Raw genomic sequence first — 21,197 nt, 5'->3', positions numbered from 1 at the left:
TGTAAATAATGGGCTGAACGGAAAGCGGTCATCCATCGGCCATCTGACCGTAGCTCACCTGCTCAATAGCTTTGCTCAGTGCATTCAAGCGGTGAACAATGTCATCCCCTGAAAGACTCACTAACAACAGACTTCCTGCTGACCTGCTGGCTGTCCTCGGTCAGGGTGCGTAGGGTGGTCATGACCTCCTCGGCCTTGGCAGCATCTATGAGGCCTGCGCTGAAGGCTGAGACGCCCACACACGCCACAGAGTATCCCAAGACCTGCACAGGTGGACAGCAAAACCTTCTTTGAATATTATTTGACTACTACAAATGACTTTGTGACGGTGAGTCACTGCGTTTTCAAGAAGGACTTTTAGTCAGAATGCTAATGTTTTGTAGCTGTGCTGCATTCTGGTCTATTAACGCTACTGTAAGTGGATAAACCAGAATTCCTGCATGTTTTATAACAGAGTTTGGCCACTGCTGCATCATACTGGCTGCAGAAACACATAGAGGCACCAACATCAAAGCCTCACATTTTATCGATGAACATTTGCTGCTGTCATATTTCAGAGAATGTTGGCTGCTCTCTAATTTATGTCGTTTGGTATACAGTATGTTGGACTAAATATTTCAAGGAATAATAAAAAGTCCACGACAGACTGATGGGACCTCTAAAACTCTACTGTAATGAAACTAGTGTAGTGTGGAGGACTGTACCTCTTGCAGCATGCGTCCCTGCCCGCTGCTGTCCTGCAGGTTGGACAGTAGTTTTTCTAGTGTTTGGGTGACGTAAACTTGTTGATCCATCTGTCCACTGCTGCACAGAGCTGTGAGCACCAGAGCCAGACCCAGCATGCACCCCATTCTGAGGGGGGAGGACAGACGAGGAGAGGGTCAGGAAAAAGGAAACCAAGTTTCACCAGTCAAAGTGGATGCACAGGGAGAGGGTCACATGATTAACAAAGCTACTATGGATGCCAGCTCTGTCACTCATTCTGCAGTAGGAGATTATATTTAATAAAAAAAGAAGTGCAGTGCCAGAAATTCACAACTCTTGAAAAGAGAAATGTTAAACGACAATGTTCACATTACCAGTGGTTCCCAACTGGTGGGTTGGTATAAACCACCATCATCATGCCCGAGGACTTAACACTGACCTGTATTCGAGGTTGGGATTAAAGGAGCAGCGCTCCAGAGCATCCAGAGAGCTACGGAAGAGATCGATGTCCTTCTGAGCGGAGGCATCACTGGATAACAGGGAGAGACAGCCGGGTGGAGACCACAGGCAGCACAACATTTCACAACACAATTAAAACACACACATAAACAAAACACATGCAAGCTAATAAAACCTAAAATAATTAAGACAAGCAACTAAGGACTGAGAATTAGTAAGATGTGCATTAAAACCATTTAAAGTCATAATAAAATAAAATAAAACTAATAAAATTGTGCCAGGCCATGTAGGGCCATGAAAACGAGCATCAAAATGTTAAAATCGATTCTAAAATTGACTGAAAGCCAGCTGACCGGCCTTTTTTCTAGTTTGCTTTCTAGCGGCGGTGTTCTAGAGTAGCAGTCGATCAAGATGCTTTTCAGACAATCTTACGAGCAGCGCCTTACTGTAGTCTAGACGACTCCAAATAAAAGTACAGGAGGGTTTTTCCACATGGAGTTCAGACCCTACCTGAGGCGCTGGTGATGCAGACTGGACAGCACCATGCCGAGTGCAAGGCCCGAGTGGAACTGGATGGCCTGGGAGTCGTCAGCGGTGGGGGAGCCCGGCAGGCCGGCCTGAAGCGCCGACAGGACCTGAGCCAGACCGTCCCTCTGCCACACCACCAGCACGGGGACCAGCAGCGACAAAGCCAAGCTGGCACAGGAGCGAGCTATGGCGCTCGCCGTGTTCTCACCTGAGTAGGAACGCTGGGAGGAAAGCACGATTGTTTGGCTGCAGAACCAGACGAGGTACTGCTGTGCTGCCTTCACAGGTAGTGATATAATGTAATGACATTCTCGGTGCAGCACAGCACAGAGAGCAAAGAAACAAGCCCCCGCAGGCTTTTAAAGCTCATGTCATTTTCTCAGCGGTGACTTTATGAAATACTCAAGCTCTGTTAACAACCAGTTCAGTTATTTGCCCACAAACGGACAAATCACACAGTTGCAACTTAAAGAAGTTTTCAGAATCTAAAGTCTTAAATCAAACCCCTATGCACATTCTGGTCGCTGTAATTATCACTCCTCTGGCTGTGAAATGATCGCTTCTTAAAAGGAGAATTCCACTGATTTTACACATCAAAGTACGTTTCCAGGCGTTAGGAAGAACAACAGCCAAATATGAAACACCAATATAATGCCTTTCATGGCTTCAGAGGGAGCGGACTGAAGTATGATAAATGTCCTCAAGTGATGCTCTGCTCATCTCTGTCTGAGGCCACATTAGCTGCTTCTAGTGTAACACACTCTAATTCATGTCACAAAACGCACCTCATCTCAACAAGACAGGTAGTCACTTTAGTTTCCTGTGGTTTCCAAATACGTTGCAACGCCAACACGAATAAAACAGAGATTTCTGGATGTTCTGGTCTACTGCTGCTTCAGTCTGTTAGTTTGCACAAAATTCACATCAAACTTACGTGTAGGAACCATGGGAAAACCTGTCCTCTGGCCTTGTAGCTGCTGCTGCTGATGCTGAGCAGGGTGTTGAGAACCATGGCCAGCCAGCTGGCTGTGGGCACAAACTCCGGTCCAGCCTGAAGCGACAAAGTCAGTAAAGAACACGTCTACATTTTCTACGTTAACAGTGTTTTCCTACAGTTCTAATCCCATCATGAGCTTGATCATGAAAATAAGAACACAACTATGGTGGGTAATATAAACTGGAGGGGATCGTGCAGACCCTTGTAGGGCCACATCTCATATTCAGGTGCCTTGCTTACTGATTTATTGTGCATGGCCTAAAAATATTTCTAGGGGAAACACTGAAATGCATACAATACAAATAAATATAGATAAAGATAAAGACAGCACTTTCATGAAATCTACACAAAGTTTTACAGTGACAGAAACAGTGCGTCATAAATCACACAGCGTTGAAGTCAAATATTGAGACTCTCACCCCGAGGCTGCCGTCACCATCAGCAGGCAGGTTGCTCTCATATTTAGCAAGGACAGCAGCCAGACCGCTTAGAGCCAGGATGGAGTTCCCCTGAACAACAGGACTGTCTCTGAAGAACACAGCCAACATGCCACGATTAGTGCCGACGCTCAGGAGCCCAGTATCTAAACATGTAAGGTTCAGATCACCTCCACCATTCTGTGTCTGGTGGATCTAAAATGTGCTCACAGGCAGGGGGAACTCACTTTGTGGCAGCTTTGATGACGTCTGCCAGCTGATCTCTGGCCCTGAGAGAGAGGAGAAGGAAAACATGGAGAGACAAGTAAAAGGTAGGTGGAAAGGATGGAAGAGGAACGGTGGACATCATGGCTGTGTGGAAGGAGCACCCTTCAGCCAAAGCAAGGGTGTATGAAGAACAGCATTCAAAGGCAGCCCCCCCCCCTCCTTTCATCTCAGACTGGAGCATCAGTCAGCTGGCTTTTACAGCAACTACTACAATGAGTGAATGCTGCGTTCTCTTCACTTTGTGTGCATGTAAATGGTAAATGGCTGTATTTATATGGCTACAATTTTCCCTCTCATTCATCTATTTACACACACACACACACACACACACACACACACACACACACACACTGATGACAGCGTGCCATCCTAACCACTGTGACTTGTGGACAGGAGGAGCTGGGGATCGACCGGTGATCAGTGTAGCTCAGGAGGTACGGTCTGTGTTAGGAGCTGACAAATATAGGGCCAGTGCTCGTGTTTGAATGCAACCTGTTGATTGCTGATACTTCCATCAGGAAGAAAATGCATCTGTAGCAGCATTCATTATTTTCTATTCATAATAGGCTAAACAAAATACACGCAAACAGTTCAGTTGCTCTGCATATAATAGAAGCTATGTATGTATGTATGCATTTTACTGTGTATACTGACTTGGGCACAGAAAGCGCTAGCAAAAATGCAACATAGCTAACCGTACCTGCTAGCAGAAATGAAGACAGTACTGCAGCACAACGGACAAACTTGCAGCTTTAACAAAGAGCTTATAAATCGTTACCTGCAGTGTGTGTATTAGCAATTCTTCATTTTCAACAAAAGAAAAAATGATTGTCGTGCATTCCCGTGTTTTCTTTGTTTTTGCTGATTTGATTTGATGCTGAATAATAATTTCTGCTAATTGTTGAAAAAAAGAAAAAAGTTAAAATGTCCTTGCAACTGTAGTGAGCGAGATGATTTACAGCACGAAACACCAATATATAGTATAAACTCACAGTTAATATCTTCAATTAGTTTATCAATCGCTGTCATAGTGTTACCATGACAATGTGCCAAAAAAAAAAAAAAGTGTCTCTTTCGTCAGGTTTGATCTCTAATATCCGTGTGAGTGATTCTCACCATAGCCAGGCGCAGTGCTGTTTGTACTGCAGCTCCTGTGGGTTCTCTTTGCCTTGTTTCTGCTGCATCTCTAAATCAGCACGCCGCCCCTGATGACACACACAACGACACAGAGTTTTACTTTACCATGAACGACATCCCATTCTGGAAATCTCACAGGAAGACATACGATTTAGGGATTCGAAGGTACTGGGTTCGTGCTACCGAATTCCTGAGCTGCCAGTATCAAATCACTTCATCAAACTGGAATCAATTAATTAAATAAAACAAAAAAAATAAATCTATTTTTGTGTGCATGATGTGATGACAAATATTAATTTGTGTCTCTTCCTGGTGTCTCAAGTCAACCATCAAAGCCTATGAAGTGAACTGAACAGACATATTCTACTGCTCTGGTGTCGGTCCAGGATTGCTATGTCTTTACAAGACACCACCTCTCATCATGGGATAGGTCATGTGATAAATATAGACCATGAGATATAGTTGAAAGCTGCAGAATAACCAGCAAGTGGACCTTGTGTTGAGAAGCTAAATAGAAAAATACTTTTCTGCCTCATTGTGGGCAAGGTTTGTTTTTACAAGCCAGAGCTTCCTCGATCTTCATTTTGTCACACAGTACATGATGACACACAAGTTAACCACATTATGTCATTCAATTTAATTCTAATAATGGGAGCCACAGACTTTCATACATGTCCTTGTAATTCCTGCTGTGTAAACCTTTTGTGTTGTCTGTAATGACGTGATGTCATATTTTAAATCTAAGTGATTTTCAATCATAGAAAGCGTTATTAATCTATTTTTCATTATTTCTGCCCTAAAAACACTTCGAGGTTGAAATAAGTGTGCTTTTTAGCATATTCCTTTCTAAAACCACATGCAGCGCTGAACAGTTCTTCAGTAAATCTGTACTCAGTCTCTCAGCTGTCAGACCCACAGACCTGGAGGACAGCGTGGAAAGCTCGGCTCATGAATCCTCGCCAGGCCTGGGGCAGGAGGAGGGCGCGGTGCCACTCAGACGGCTGAATGTTCACCTGAATAGCAAAAAACAACAAGCAGATTTTGGTTCATTCTTAAAATCAGAGAGGAGCGTGGGAAGAACGGGTTTAAACGTACTTCATGAATGAGGGCGGCCAACATCTGCTGGTAGCTGCGGCTGCGGCTCGTGAGGAAGCGGCCGATTGTTCTGCCGTCACGGTCCGTCTGCACAGGCAGCTCATAACAGAGCAGCAGTCCAGCTGCATCACACACACACAGACACACACAGACACACACAGACACACACAGACACACACACACACACACACACACACACACACACACACACACACACACACACACACACACACACACACACACACACACACACACACACACACACACACACACACACACAGTTAAAGAAGCTTTGTAATTGCATACACACTGGCTGTCTGCAAACAACAAAAAATGTTAACATTTGCTCAGGACAGGGACAACAATGAGGGATTAAAAGATTTAAGTCAGTGATGAATGCTAGCCACTTAGGGCAAGACAATATCTGGCAGTGCACAACCATGTTTCCACCACATGACTCGACTCGACTCGACTCGACAACTTTTGTTAGAGGATACTGAAGTTGAGGGGATTGTGATTTTGATACAAATCTTCATAAATTTCCCACGGCAGGGTGTTGCAGGCAGCCATTTTTTTTAAAAAATCGCATTAATAAGAATTGCCATGGCTACTTAAAAACACTGGCTTTGTGCCACTAGTTCTCTCTCTGACCAAACAATGGTCTGCAGTTTCATCACATCACCTTTTAGTATCAACTCAGCTCAGTTGGAAGCTCAACTGAGGGGCTATCAAAAAAAGTACCAACAAGAGAGTAGCGTCAAGTCAGACCATCGCCATGCTGTAGAAGAACTGGGCATTAGGGGGGCACAGTAGCTGGAGGTGGAGGCTAACAGTATTAGCAAACAACAAGGGTTTGGTCACCTGCTAGTCCAGGCTTCAGCCCAGGCTGCTTGTTTTTCTCGTACGTTTTCAGCATGAACGGTGGAATTCCTGCCACCGTTTTACCCTGGTCCGAACGCAGGTTCCCCCCCCTCAGGGCAGAGAAGTACACCCCCCGTGGCATCTGGCTCATCTCCTGCTTCACGAGTGAGGTCAGGAACAGCTTGAAGGCTAAGAACAAAGGAGGAGTCTGTAAGGAGGCGTGCTGCGATTCAACTTCCCAGAAGTGGAAGGTCAGACGGGACGACAGCAATCAACAGCAGCAGAGCTTCACATTGTCGCCCCAAATCCAACACGACCACTGACTGGCTCCCCACGTGAACACTAAGTGTGTTAGATGGAGTGCCTGGCCCAGCTAAGAGCACTGTGGCACCATTCTGAAGCACTGCCTTTGACCGTATCATGTCATTTACCTGGTAGAACAGACGTAGGGGTGAGAGCCATCAGCTTCACATAAGATGAACCTGGGACTGAGAGATTCTTCTCCTCTTCCTCTTTCTCCTCCGTCTGTTCATCCTCCTCATTTTCAGGCAGCTTTGTTGCTGGTCTGACCTGCAGAGGTGACAGCAGCAGATTATGCATAATAATTTGTATGAAATTCTTGTTGGAAAATCAACGGATGTAAGTTGTGTTGGAAGGTTTAACTTCAGGGTGTTAAGAGAGAGGAGCAAAGACTCTTACTGCCTCCGGGAGGAGATTTATTGTGTGGGCCACTTCAGGAAAATCTGCCAGAGCGCTGTAACCGCAGCTGGCCACCTCTGGATCCTGACACACACACACACACACACAGTTTTTACCTTGGGTTTTTTTTTTTTCCATTTTGTAAATACATAGATGATTCAACATTTGAAATATGAGCACATTGTGAGAGACAAGCATCTAACTTTGATCACTTCAGAAGCAAAACACTGATTTTAAAAATGCTGAAGGGAACCAAATCTGTGAAGGAAGCGATAATTCACTAATTTCAGTCATTTTCACACACACATACACACACACACAGATATCTTCGGTGCACAGACCTTGCTCAAGGCATAATTCCAGAGAAAGCTGACCACCTCCTCTTTCAGTTTCTGGAAAAATGGAGATGGAAATAATGTTATGTACAAGCAAGAACTTTCTAACTTTCAAAAATCCAGCTCCAAATCGTGGCTGTCAGAAAAGTCTAACACCGCAGTAGTGAGTGACAACAGGTGCTTCAAACAAACAAAAAAGCTCAAATTTAGTCGTGATAACCACACATTACAAAATGAGTTTCAGCCCTATGGCGATCATTATCAGCTGAAGGACTTCCAACTCATTTCAAGTGTCTTAAATCCTTCCTTGGTTATGCTAATTCATTCCTGTTAGTTTTTCATACATTATTCCTGTTCAGCCTCAAACTCCAGAAGACAGCACACTGTGTGGTAAAACCATCACCCAGAGATATGCACTGACCCCAAACATCACGGCTTTATAGAATGACACACAACTACAGAGAAATGCTTTTTTCTTTCTGAGAGTGAGATGAGAAGAATATCAGCCTCCTGTGTGTGTGTGTGTGTGTGTGTGTGTGTGAAGTCCCACTGGCCCGCAAAAACATCTATAAAAAATCCTTTATTCCCATTGCAATAACCACCCTGAACAACATGAAATAAGACACTGAACAGTACATATATTTGGCATGTATTGGCTTTCACTTGTCATATGTGTGTGTGATATGTGTTGCATTTTATTGTTGGAGCCTTGTCAAAGGAGAATTTCTGTCACCATCTGGGGCAGACAATAAAGTCTATCTATCTATCTACCTATCTATCTTTCTTCATGGTTGGCAGGGAAAAACAGCTAGGTTCTGTCCAGCTCCTGCATCTTATTTGTTTCATGTGTAGATGAACAAAAATGTAAGACAATGGTTTATCTGTTCGTTGAGCAGGATCTGGGGCCTTGCTGAGCAACAAGTAAACATTTTGGAAACTTTTGGATTCACATTTTTAAAAACAAATGTATTTTACTTGCATTAAAAACAATTGAGTGTCAATAGTTTTGCTCTCATTTCTATGTTTTGACTGTAGTGTGGAACATTTTGCTCTCAGACATATTCTGTTTGAAGACACAAAAGTGTCATTTATTGTTATTATTTAAGTGTTTCAGCACCAAAAAAACATTGCTAATTATTTATTTAAAGCGGCAGTCTATGGATTCTTTATGTGTCACACTCTTTTGATAGCACAAATTGTCTTCTTTTATACTGGGGCTAAGCCAGAGTTAGCCAGGAAGACACAAGAACACACAAGTCAAACACAAAGTGGTTGCGGTACCTCGTACTCCTCCGACTTCACAGTGAGCTGGGGAACCAGAGCCAGGAGTTCAGCTATGGCTTTGACCATCAGTGGACGGGAGTCACAGCTCAGCTCGGGCCCGAGACGTCGCCACGTTGAGACGATGTCCACTACCTGCGGAACGATCCTCACAGCACTCAGTGGCTATGTTTGTTACATGTACAGGAAGACAGCTTGCTAGGTGTGTGTGTGTGTGTGTGTGTGTGTGTGTGTGTGTGTGTGTGTGTGTGTGTGTGTGTGTGTGTGTGTGTGTGTGTGTGTGTGTGTGTGTGTGTGAGACCTCTGCCCGACACAGCTCCTGTAATCCTTGCAGGGCGAGGGCTGCGGGGGTTGCCATGTCTGGTCTGGTGCACTGGTTCAGAGTGAGTGTGATGGCAGCCAACATGTCACCTCCATGCTGGTACGGCCTGAAGTGGAAAACACAACCTTTAGATTAGCTTTTTAATTTCAATAAAATGTCTCCTAACACAGACTTAAGGCCTTTCAATACGCACAACATGCACATGTGAAGTTTTAGGCCTAGTGCTGACAAACTAAAGGTGGTATTTAAAGTAAAGTGTGCAGATGTGCAGAAACAGTTTGGAACAAAGGAAACATACTGATGCCCAAGTACAGTAAAAATACGACATTATAATTATAGATCAATTATCTGTCCCAGAGATGATGCCAAGATCACCCTGCATCTCTATCGAGCCATTGCCCCACTTTTATCACTGAAGCCAATATTGTCTACAGTGCTTTTGTGTTGTGTTCTTCTGTCAGGGCTCGTCTAGGGAAACCCCACAGCTGCTTCTCTTGAACTTAAACGACAAAAGGAAAATCATCACCCGTGCTATTCAACCAATCTGACCCCTGCGCCATGCCCAAAGTACCATGGCAACTGTGTGTGCTGGTCTGACCTCTCTCTGCAGATGTCCCTCAGGCAGGCGGCCCTGGCCAGGATCTGCTCCCACTGGGCATCCCTCCCCACCACCACCCTATTGTCCGGCTGGCCCAGCAGCCGCTGCAGCTCGGGATAGATCCGATCCTTCCAGGAACGAGCAGAGACAGTTGAGAGGCAGACAAGAGGACAGCACAAAACAAGTGTTTGGGAATAATGAAGCCCACATATACTCATGTGATGCTTGTGGTTTGTTCTGACAGACCTGCTTCTTCCAGAGAGCAGTCATGAGGCGCATTGCCACGGCTCTCAGTTTGGGGGCGCTCGCAAGCATGTGGAGAGTCTGCAGCACCATGGGGACACAGAGCTGAAACATTTAAGCAAATGGTGTGGCTTTAGTGAGAACAATTTTCAAAGATGGCGATGTGAAATAATGGAGGTATACACAAAACAGATGTGATTGTATTTCACGTCATAGCATAACAGGTCAGAGGTGCCCATTACCTTGTGAGTCCCAAGGTTTGGCAGGCAGTTCAGCACAGCATGAGCCAGGCCAGGATTCTTTTCCTTCCCCAGCTTAAACAGCAGAACAGGAATAAGGGACGGGACCTGCAGATGCACATGTGAGTTTGGGAGAAGCAAGGGAAATAATGGCATTCATTTCCTCTCTTTTAGCCTTCGCACAATCATTTATTTAATCCCCATTTCCTATTTTGCTAACACAAGCAGATTTGAAAGGTCTGCTCATTTTTTGGTATTTGGTTTACATGGTTTTATATCAAAACGATTGTTTTTCTATGTTCAGTGTGGCAGTTGCAGCTGATTCCAGCCTCATTCTGAACACTTTAAAAGAAGAGAAACAATCTGCTGCTTTGTTTTTGCTTTCAAAATCTTCAAAACAATGGTGGACAGGCCGGTAAATTAAGGAGGTTTTCTTCTGGTGTCAGTGACAGTCGGCCTGCTGATGGGCTGGAGGAGGTCACATGAGCTACAGATCCCCTTATGACATCACAAGGGGAGTGAAATCTAAACAGCACATTTAGTGAAAGATGGGGCAGTAAAAACAGAGAGAGGACGGTCTTAGAGTTTGGTGGTCTGCAGGCACGTCAGGGACACACATTCATGTTGAGAGGACACTACAAAGTGCATTTTGTATAATATGGGCCCTTTAACCTGTATTAATCAATATTTTATATTAACATTATAAAAACATGAAAGCTCTGATAAAGCCACTGTGCACGAGCTGCTGAACATAGAGGGAAGAGACAGGTATTTTTCTCCGTTGGTGTTGGTGGAGACTAAAACAAAGGTAAAACACAGTGAGTACTGGACTTACATTCATCAGGTGGACACACATGTGCCTCCAAATAAATGAAATAAAAACGTAGAGATGAACCACTTCAGCTCATGGACTGTCCCACCTCCCACTCTCTTCATAGTCTGACCCACGGTCATAACCTATGGTCGACCCCCAGCTCGTTTCTGCTCTGCTCCTTTAAAGCTTCTCGTGGATACACGTTTGAGAGTGGAATGAAGAGCAATGCAGGGTTATCAGTTGATCAGTCCCTTTAGTGCGAAGGTCAAAAATAGGAAGCAGTCAGCGACACAGCAGTCGACAATCTGCAGTGGAGCAGCCTTTAATTAGCATAAAGTGCCTACTGCTGCCCGACACCTTGGCTGTTGCATAGCAACCACTTCACCTGCTTCAGCGGAAGAGAGGGGGCAGAGAAGAAGAAAATGGAGGTTTTCCTGCAAGTTGAATCCCTGGAAGGTCTGTTGCTAAACCCTGAACCACCCACATCAGGCAATAAAACATTGTTCCAGGTATCCTCTGAACCGCCTTTGCATTTACACACAATTCTTCTTCTCATTACCCTCATCTGTTGTAGCAAAGAGACACTGCGAGGTGTCTTTGAATGTTTGTCACTGAAAGCAGGCAGATGTAAGCTGACGTGATATTGCGAGACAGGAAATCCAATGGATTCAATTATGCCATTAACCCCCTACCAATGCATCAAATATGCAGCGCAAGTAGAACTCTGGGAGCAATTAGACCAGTAGGCAAGTACACTGAGGCATCTAATGAGCATGGGTGATGAGCAGCTTCTAACACCATGTGACATTTCACACCACCTCCTGTATCTCTTAGAACTTCATGAATACATGAAGTTCTAAGTCAATGTCAGTGACACATTAAGTTAAAAAGATGAACATATTGTAAATTAAACAATAAATTCAAGGATGACTGAGAACCAGAGGTTTTCTCAGTTCAGCCCATCAACTATGAGTCATCTTTACCTCACAGCTGTCTTTACTAAGTGTTTTTTTTTTTTCAGACCTGGTTTCCATTTCCTTAAACAGATTCTGAAAGTCAAGCAGCAAAGAGGATGTGGCAGATGCTTCTAGTAGATCTAATGTTTTGCCCCTTGACGATTGTTCCCCCTGGTTGTAGAAACAGCAGCTGAAGCATGCTGAAGCATAGAAGTCTACTGAAATGCTCGTAGGATACAATGTAGGACCGGGTGCACAATAAAGACCCTGTTCCCGGGAATCTAGTGCCATTGGACTTTTAGGGCTGAGGGCTTTATAAGGGAGGCACTCCTGGGTAACTACCAGGAGTATTGGGTATATTGGCAAAATGTACTCATTTTCAGCTGTGTTCAATGAACAACTCAAACAAGAATTTAAATAGCTCAACACAACTAATATTACAGGTGGTTTCTCTAAATTCAACACCAAATGCCACTTTTAAGGACTGCAGTCTCAAAATGATTCAACCCCCTGAATAGTATCCCTCATAAGAGCTCTAATTTGCAAATCAATTTGCAAATGGCTAAAACCCTCCAGTGACTCCAAAAGACCTGCAGGAAGACCTGGTGGCAGCAGGCACTGAGGTCTCAGCTCCTACAGTAAGGTGCATACTAAACGCCGAAGGACTCCATGCCTGAATGTGTGTGTGTGTGTGTTGTGTTTAAGCTAAAGCTTATATGTACTATTTTTCCACTGGGACAAGGAAGAGGATCCCTATCACACTTTTGAGGAAAACCTTAGTTTTGCCTGGTGAGTTTTTGGCAGACAAAAAAGGAGGACTAGCATTAACTGTTCTGCTTAGAGGTGAAACATGCATATTTTAGTTTGAACTAAGCAGCGTATTGAAATATTAAAGCTATTTAATACAGGCTTAAGTTTTCAGTGAGAGCCTCTCTGTGTTGCACTCAGACTCGTGGAGTGTCTACCTGGCAGGGGTTGGCTGCAGCGATGGCCTGGCTTGCACTCAGAGCCAGCTGGCAGACGTCTTCCTCACCCCTGATGATGAGATGGGTCACGATGAGGGTGAGAGAGAAGAGCTGGCCCTGGCTGGACAGTGGGGCTGAGCTGACCGCCAGCAGCCAATCAGCTGCTGCTGCTGGATCACCCGTCACTTTACGCAGTGTGGATAGAGCCACGCTGAGCTCGTTGTACCAGGAACTGAGAGGAAGCGCCAACCGTGGACCAGGCTGTGTAGAAGGGGGGGGGGGGCAACAGTGAGTTTGGTGAAAACTTTTTGGACATTGGAATGTGGATGATGTTATTCCACTTTCTTTTGCATGCTGCTTAATTCTATAGAAGCCCATTTCTACCTAATGTGATGAAAAGAAAAGATCCTGTGAATCATTATGAGAAACTTTCTGTAAATAATGATCTAGCGTTACCTGTCGGGGTGCATCCGCCTCTCTGCTGATGCTGTGGAGCAGCCTGTGGGCCAAGTCTTGGTTGAGGCTGTGCGTCCGCCGGTCAGCCAGCGGCTCAGTGAAGCCCGAACAGGCCAACAGCTGAAGCACAGGAAGAACCAGGACTGGACTCAACCAGGGCGACAGCTCAGCCTGCTCAGAGACCAAACTCAGCGCTGTGGCAAAGAGAGAGACATGGCAAAAATGCTGTGAAGGTTTAACACTCCATGTTCTAAAAAGAGGAGAACTTAAAAACATGCATATCAAAACAGCATTCCCCCCCCCCCCGGGCTCTCAGCTTGCTGTGTTAAATTAGTTTTTTCATGCATGTGGTGCATGGAGTAATTATAGATGAAATACTGGAAATGGAGAGACATGGGTTTAAAACATGAAAGTCTTCATCCTCATTCTATTAGCGGGGCAGGACTTCTAGTTGAAGGGAGGAGATTCTGTCCGTGCCACCTGGAGAGCTGAAGCTTGTGTGCACAAACCCATTTTTTTTACAAAATGATTTTTGCTACAGGTCTCAAGGTGCATTTTCTCTGTGGGTTACCTGACACTTGAAAAGCCTCGGCACTGACGCAGGGCATGCAGGACGAGAACTTACTCGGGTTGTGTTGTGTGACAAAAAAGTGAAAGGACTTGGATTGGCACAGTTGCCCCATAGGAGCACGCTGCAGCCATTACAGCCCCCGACTGGAGCAATTCCAAAACTTTTTGTGCCTGCTTGTCCCAAAAGTATTGTATTTTTTAGAAATACCAAAAATACACCTCCATGAGGTGTAAGCCTGGATGGAAGGGATCATGCGTCTGTGTGTGTGTGTCTGCAGTTCATCTTTCAAACTACTGGACCAATCAGCCTCTGATTTTTCATGCACATTTATGTCTGTGTGCTGAACGACCTCTCATGGTTGCATTTTAATGATTGTTACTGACTGTCTCTCCTCTAAACCTGTCCAGTCAAGGCTGCAAGCGATCAGCAACTGACTCTGTTTGAAACCACAGAGCAAAAGGCGAAAAACAAGCCTTTCCTTGTCTGATGCCGGCCACATTTTGGCCTTTGTTGTGGCTCAAACACTGACAACTTTACTTACGGTAAGGCGCAGCAGAGCTCGCCTGGCAGAGATCTGTACTCTACTGAGAGCTCTTTTCTAGTTAACGATGCTTCTTACCCAGACTGAGCAGGCTGCTCTGTTGTGCTGCTGGGGCCTCTAGCAGGAGCAGGGCCACGCCCATCAGCAGCTCATCCAATGGCAGCTCCTACAAAAAAGGATAAAGGCTAGACGCAGTGCATATAATGCTGATGGACATAATGGTGTTTGTTGATGCATGACATACTAATATCGATTATGAAGTCCTAAAAGCCTCATAAGATGAACAATGCTAATCTAAAATGTTATTGGATCATAAATGTTGTTGTGTCACCTGTTGGCAGGCAGCCAGGAGCTGCTGTATTGAGTTGAGAAGAGGCCGGCAGTCTCCCTTTAACTTGAGGCAGAGCTGGCAGGCACAGAGCAGCTGCAGGAGCAGCCCCACCCTCTCAGTCCTCCAGCGCTCCTCAGAGTCTCGGACAAGACCTGGAAGCAGAGCGTCCACGAATCCACTCAGCTCCAGCACCGCTTCCACACTATCCACCTGTCGCCACACAGGGGACAGAACCAACTTCTCTTAATGCATTCATTTCCTCCAACAAGACCACATTTTTCCTCACAACGTGTGCTCTGTGATTATAGCATTCAAGTTATTGAAAGATATTTATTTGATGATGGTGGCACGAGACTGGTTCTCTGATAAAATGTTAATGCTGTGTGCTGAGGATCTTTTCTTCATGCTTCCTCTAGGGGTCACCAAAGCCACAAAGGACCAAGTCCTACACATAGATGAAGAGGTTTCAAGATTAGTAGTAATTGAGAGATGCCATTAAAATCATTAACATGTCATACAGAAATATAAAACACCCCAGCATATTTTTTCAAAAAGTCTGACTGACCTAAAGGCTGAAATGTCACTCAATATTCAACGTCTCATTTGTGAGAGGAAAATGTGTTATTTCTTCTTTCGACAAGTCGTGCTTTAAATTCAGTGAATCACTTCCTGTGGGCAGAGATATCCCATTACAAGCCATCATCTAAGGATGTGATGAACATTTGCACTACATTGTTTATGGCAATTACCTAAAAACACATTGAATTTGAGGCCGTCAGTGACGCTGGCCCCTTATTGATCACAACCTAAACACACTCTAACATCAGTGTGTCACCTGCATGTGCGGCACCAGCTGACAGAGGCAGCGCAGCAGGCTGTCCGACGCTGGGGAGGTCTCTTCCTGGTCCTTGTTGTGGAGGACTGATGCGGATCCCGGATGTATGGGCAGCAGCACCCTGAGGAGACTGTGCCGCAGGAGGGCGTGCTGGGCTTGTCTCTGAGGTTCGCAGTACAGGTACCGCAGGAATGGAGCCAGCATGGTGACGTAGGCTGGTTCATTTCTGCAGCATATACACAGACAGTGTGGTAGAAGGTAACTTCAGTAATATCAAACCTGGGCCTCGTTTGTTTTTTTTTAACATATTTTGAGGACAAAATGACAAATAGGTACAAAACCTTTTGTACTTGTGTGACTTTGGTGTTTTAAAGGGTTAGTTTGGATCCAACAGAATATTTGTGTGACGCACAATAACACAAAGAAACTAACTGATCAACGCAGGGTTCGACCAGTAATTACAGTGCTCTGCTGGATAAAATTACGATTTTGCTAATGGCGTGTCTTGGATTTAAAGACAGTGATTTAACTACAGTTTCTGGTTAAACAAATGGCTCTTATAGGTCCACCTTTGTAGCCATCATTTCCGCAACGTTGTCAGACACTTAGAGTGACAACTGGAGCCTGTCGGCACTTTCAGTGGACGATCTTTGATGGCCAAAATCCCAAAGAATGACATTGCAGCCTGTTTAGTGGCTGTTGGCTGAGGCAATCTACTGAACTGTACCTACCACTCATTTCAAACCCAAAATATATTTTAAAAAGTTTTAGAAATGCTGAGGTTACCCTTTAATAAGCATCTCCAACTTTTCAACCACACAACCAAGAGGCCACCCACATAATTATGGCTAATATCAATATTCTTTCAAAGGTATTTGTCATTACAGTAAGACAGCCGACAGCGGTGTGATGACTTATTTGGCACGGGGTGCTCTTTGAAATCCATACAGTGAAGGGGGGGAGTGATTGGAAGTATGGTTCAAGGCCCCCGCCGCAGCCACGCTAACCTGTCAGTAGCTTGCTGAATGCAGTCATCAATCTGCAGCAGTAGAGCTGTCCAACAGTCCGCTCGGTTCTCCAGGGCTGTGATGTATGGGTGAGGGCTGCTCCTGCAAAACAGCATAGATAGATAGATAGAATGTTCACGTTATAGATTATAGATGAAAAACTAAAGAGCAGTTTCGTTGTTTTTAAATCTGAGCCTTATGTTTTACATGTATTGGATTTGAAATGAACTGGTCCGGTAGATCGCCTCAGCTGGTAGCCATGAAATGGGCTGCAATGTAATCTGCAACTCAAATCATTGAAGTGTGATGGGCTCAGATTGTTATTGGAACTGAAAACATAACAGATGTGTAAGAACCGTTTTGTTTAGCCAGAAAAAGCAGTTACATTTCCTCAAAGCCACCAGACTCCATTAAAAAAAACTGTAATTTTAACTTGCTGAACGTGTGATTAGCTCGACTACTATTGCCTCGATCTGTTAATATGTTTGTGTTATTTTGTGACTTTGGTGTTGGTTCAGGTCCAACACAATATTTGCGCAACACACAATAAAAAAATCAGTCTAGCTGATGAAGACAGTGGTTGATCAGCAACTCCTGTGTCCTGCAAAATAAAATTACTGCGTTTGTCAATGGAGTCTGGTGGCTTTGAAGACTGCTATTTCTCGTTGAACAAAAAGGATCTTACAGGTCACTGTGGGATCTTTTCTGAAATGTTCTTATTCAAATAACAATTTAAGCCTGTCACTGGCAAACCAAACATTTTTAGTGGAAGTGCTTTGATTGGGCGCAGCTGTTGCAGCCTGTTTCACAACTGCCGGCTGAGGTGATCTACTGGACCAATTCAAAACACTTTTTGTACCTTGTGGTCATATCCAACCCAAAACATATTAAATTTGGGCCTAGATTTAGAAATACTGGTGTTACCCTTTACGGCAGCATCAGTGACCTTAATTCATCTTGTGGGGAGCAGGAATCTCTGTAGCAAATTTCAGGGTAGTCCATCCAGTAGTTGTTGAGTCATTTCACTAAAGACCAAAAACATTCACCTCTTGGTGGCACTAGAGGTGAAGTAGTCACAGTCATTTGGTTAATTGTCTGGGGTCCATCTACGTCCCCCACGTCCCCCAAAAATTCTATCTCGATTTCCCAGAAAAGATGATTCACCTGCCTAGATGATGTAGATGACACAGAAAGGTTTGAAGAGATCTCCGAAGAGATGTAACAAGTTCTGTGTTTGTGAAGTGACTCCTCAAGAAGACTTTGACTGCATACCACTCTAGACCTGAAACTGATATTCTAAAGTTTCCTTTTCTAATGAAATCCCAAGATTTTTCTTTGTGGAGTGTGAAGTCTCTAACGGCTTACACAGATCCAAACTTGGGGCATGATCCCACAATACAATCTTACCAACTGATAGTCAAACCCACTAATTGTTGATATCTAAAAATAGTCTATCCCAGAGTATGAAGAATGTGGGTTTGAAGAAAAAGTATACTTCCTTCCTCCAATGTCAGCTAATCACCGCTAATTGAAATTTCTGTGCCGGCCTTCTCTTTGGGGTGTCTTTACTTATCTGGTGCCAGGTTTCTCACCTGATTAAAACCCTGTTATTACATATGAACTCCCCAGTGTCACATATATTAATAAAAAAAAAATCTTGGGAATCTATACTTGGGGCATGGATACTAACAAGTGAGCACCTGATGCCAAACAGGTCCACATCCAACCCATTTGGTAAAATACATGGAAGGCTTCTGCTCATCGGAGTGAATCTCTTTGTTTTGTTTCAAATACAGAAGAGGCTTCTCTCACTTAACAGCGAGGTTTGCCCCCTTAATGTTAAGGTACCACTTTAAGCATATCTGCCATAATTACTCCATTACTCCTGATGGAGTCTTAATGGATACTTCCAACTATCAAGTGTTGACTAAATATGGACCTGACGCATTGACACAACTCTGACACACCCTATATTTCAGGGGCTACTTAATACAAATACTGAAGGTCCATGTCCAAGACTATAAAGATTATAAAATCAAGTTACTGCTATGATACGGATGAAAGATTAACTGGGAAAATGGGACTCCTGAAACAGCCACGATGCGATCAGCTAGAGAGAAGAGGTCTGACTCTATGTGGCAGATTGGAGAACCATCCCTTTACATAGATCAGGACATCTCTAATATTCATGTTCACTTATCATTTGCAGTAAAACTGTCATTTAATTCAGCATAATTAGAATTATACAGAGACTGATTGGCAAAACATGTGGAAAAAGAGTACTCTGGAAATGCCACAATATACTTTTGTAAAATGGTACACAAAATTATACTAGGATATGATATTCCTATGTGGAGGTACTCCATCTGTGTCTTAATTATAGTGAGAAAATATACAAATAACAGATGAGCTATCAGAGGGGAATGGGCTAAAATGGATCCCCCTACGCAGGAACAAAGGATAGAGACACTACAGGACATCCACATCAGGGAAACTAACACAGCATTTGAGATTGGGAGAAATGTTGTTTCCATTTTCATCTGTTGGTTCTATAAATGTTGAAATCAACACTAAAACCTGAAGTCATGTGTCCTGTGAATATAAACAATCCGCAGCCATTACTCTTGCATTTGCAAACCTATTAAGTCCAGACAAAACACCGGGGTCAAAACCAAGGTGAGGTCTCTGTGCATTGTTAAGATTCAAGGCCACAGACAGGCCAGAGGTTAACACAACAGGGTTAGTGTGTGAGTGGGGGGTGAGCACCACCATCAGGTCCACTTAACTGACACGTCCCATCAATCATCGCGTATCTAAGCATAGGAAGGAAGCTAAGTGAGCTGTGCCTGTGATAGCCTGAAGCATGGCCCAGACATGGACTCCTCAGCAGCTGAATGCTCTCCTCCATCTACTCTTTCTTCCCACTTTTCACATGGTTTAATCTGTCTGACCATCTCCATACCCCTCCTCGGGTTCCCGGTGGCCACGTCCAACCCCTGGATTTCAAAGAAGCTCCCATCCATCAGCCTCTCCCACTGTTCACTACCTTTCAGCTGCCAAACAAAGGTAGGGCCAGGAAGTCAAGGCAAAGGCCTTCCTCCTTTTAGTTCAACTCCAAGTTCACAGCTCAGTCAGAGTGCTGGCAGACAGATGGGCTAAGTACAATCTGTCTACTGTTAACAGCCAGCTTCCTGGACATGTCTACAGGTTACATCAACCTCTGAGGGAAGGTCTGGGTGTAGGACAGCAGACACAAACATCCCTAAAACATTATCCTTCACAAATCTCTGGCAGCGGTCTTTAATCTTCAAGCTATCTTTCGGTAATCTTTGACAGATAACACATGAGATCTTCTTTACAAATGACCAATAGAACCATTCGTCCTCATTCAACAGTCAGATGGTATCTTGCAAAAGAGTCTGAGAAAGCAGAAATAACAGACTTGTTTGTGTGCTTGCAAAGAAAGCACGTGTCTCACATCCAAGCATAGGCTTTTAAAAAGTATAGCCTAAACAAAAGACGTAGTTAGTTAATGCCGTGCAGCGTGGGATCGTGGGAGTTGTTGTCTTCATTGGTGGTCAGAATCTAATGTGACTGAAGCTGCAATCATGTTCATTATTCAAAGTTAATTACAGTGTTTCGTCGTGTTTTTTCACGGTATGTCATTTAATTTGTTTGGTAAAGGGGACATAACACCACTGACAGGTGAAATTGCCAAATGAAGTAAGAGGTTTACAGATTCCTCTGCGTTTGAACAGTGTTGGGCTCAACAGAAAGTGCACAACTCAAAAAAATAACATGGGTCTAGTTGTATTCAGACATGTTGTCACAAATTCTACCTTTAATGTGCAGAACTAGAGCCTCACTCAGTACATGATTGGGCCTGACTTCTTGAACAACCAAATTCAAGGGATCCTTATCTCAAGTGTTTGTGTTGATGGTAAAGAACGATCATCTCCTCACATACTGTACTGTCACTGAAAAATGTCAACTTTAAAAATCAATACGGATAGCAGCCTCTAAAAATCAAGGATCAGTCTTCGGTGACTTTTCAAAGACCTATAAATAATCATTTAAATAAATATTTGCTGAAAGCAGAATTGGCTGATTCTTCTCATCGATCACAAAGTCTATTTATTATGTAGGATTATTTAGTCATTCGACTATTCTTAACAACACTGAATATCAAGTATTAAAAGAATAAGAAAGTATCATGAATTGACAACTGTGTGTCCTATTTATTGGTGGGCAACATGTGCAACATATTCCAGACTCCCTCTTAGAGACAGGCTATGGGGAGTAATGGTAAATGGACTCTACTTGTATGGCACCTTGAACAATGAATTGATAATAGATACTGAGGCATGTACTGCTTTGCCAGTGTGCGTGTTCCCCAAGTTGAAAATTGACATCAATCATAGAAAATATCATCAGGGAAAAGAGGGCAGCACCTTTTAAAGCCCATTTAAGCCGAAGCTCTGAACAGAAGCTCCTTCGGACCAGTTTGAGGTTTTAAGT

General features: G+C 43.9%; 1 protein-coding gene across 3 annotated transcripts in view; it reads right to left on the bottom strand.

Moving 5' to 3' along the window:
• focad (focadhesin) overlaps positions 1-21,197 on the bottom strand; it is a 37,432-nt gene that overhangs the window by 6,118 nt on the left and 10,117 nt on the right. For 2 of the 3 annotated variants that reach the window (XM_070854961.1, XM_070854962.1), the window contains exons 6-30: positions 16,680-16,781; positions 15,673-15,898; positions 14,838-15,047; positions 14,585-14,672; positions 13,395-13,588; positions 12,939-13,199; positions 10,207-10,311; positions 9,968-10,069; positions 9,722-9,849; positions 9,103-9,229; positions 8,802-8,936; positions 7,527-7,577; positions 7,186-7,269; positions 6,918-7,056; positions 6,487-6,675; positions 5,626-5,747; positions 5,451-5,543; positions 4,510-4,598; positions 3,354-3,395; positions 3,109-3,217; positions 2,627-2,743; positions 1,675-1,913; positions 1,145-1,234; positions 705-852; positions 144-263 (exon numbers count right to left, since the gene is read on the bottom strand). In XM_070854961.1, coding sequence (XP_070711062.1) covers positions 144-263; positions 705-852; positions 1,145-1,234; positions 1,675-1,913; positions 2,627-2,743; positions 3,109-3,217; positions 3,354-3,395; positions 4,510-4,598; positions 5,451-5,543; positions 5,626-5,747; positions 6,487-6,675; positions 6,918-7,056; positions 7,186-7,269; positions 7,527-7,577; positions 8,802-8,936; positions 9,103-9,229; positions 9,722-9,849; positions 9,968-10,069; positions 10,207-10,311; positions 12,939-13,199; positions 13,395-13,588; positions 14,585-14,672; positions 14,838-15,047; positions 15,673-15,898; positions 16,680-16,781 — 3,310 coding nt within the window. Of the gene's footprint in view, positions 1-143; positions 264-704; positions 853-1,144; positions 1,235-1,674; positions 1,914-2,626; positions 2,744-3,108; positions 3,218-3,353; positions 3,396-4,509; positions 4,599-5,450; positions 5,544-5,625; positions 5,748-6,486; positions 6,676-6,917; positions 7,057-7,185; positions 7,270-7,526; positions 7,578-8,801; positions 8,937-9,102; positions 9,230-9,721; positions 9,850-9,967; positions 10,070-10,206; positions 10,312-12,938; positions 13,200-13,394; positions 13,589-14,584; positions 14,673-14,837; positions 15,283-15,402; positions 15,483-15,672; positions 15,899-16,679; positions 16,782-21,197 lie in introns of those variants that run through there. The other variant, XM_070854963.1, reaches the window with a different exon arrangement.

This window comes from Pempheris klunzingeri, chromosome 23 (assembly GCF_042242105.1).
Source record: "Pempheris klunzingeri isolate RE-2024b chromosome 23, fPemKlu1.hap1, whole genome shotgun sequence".
NCBI classification, from domain to species: Eukaryota; Metazoa; Chordata; class Actinopteri; order Acropomatiformes; family Pempheridae; genus Pempheris; species Pempheris klunzingeri.
Note: the sequence above shows the minus strand (reverse complement) of the source record. Positions and strands in the feature narration are given on the sequence as shown.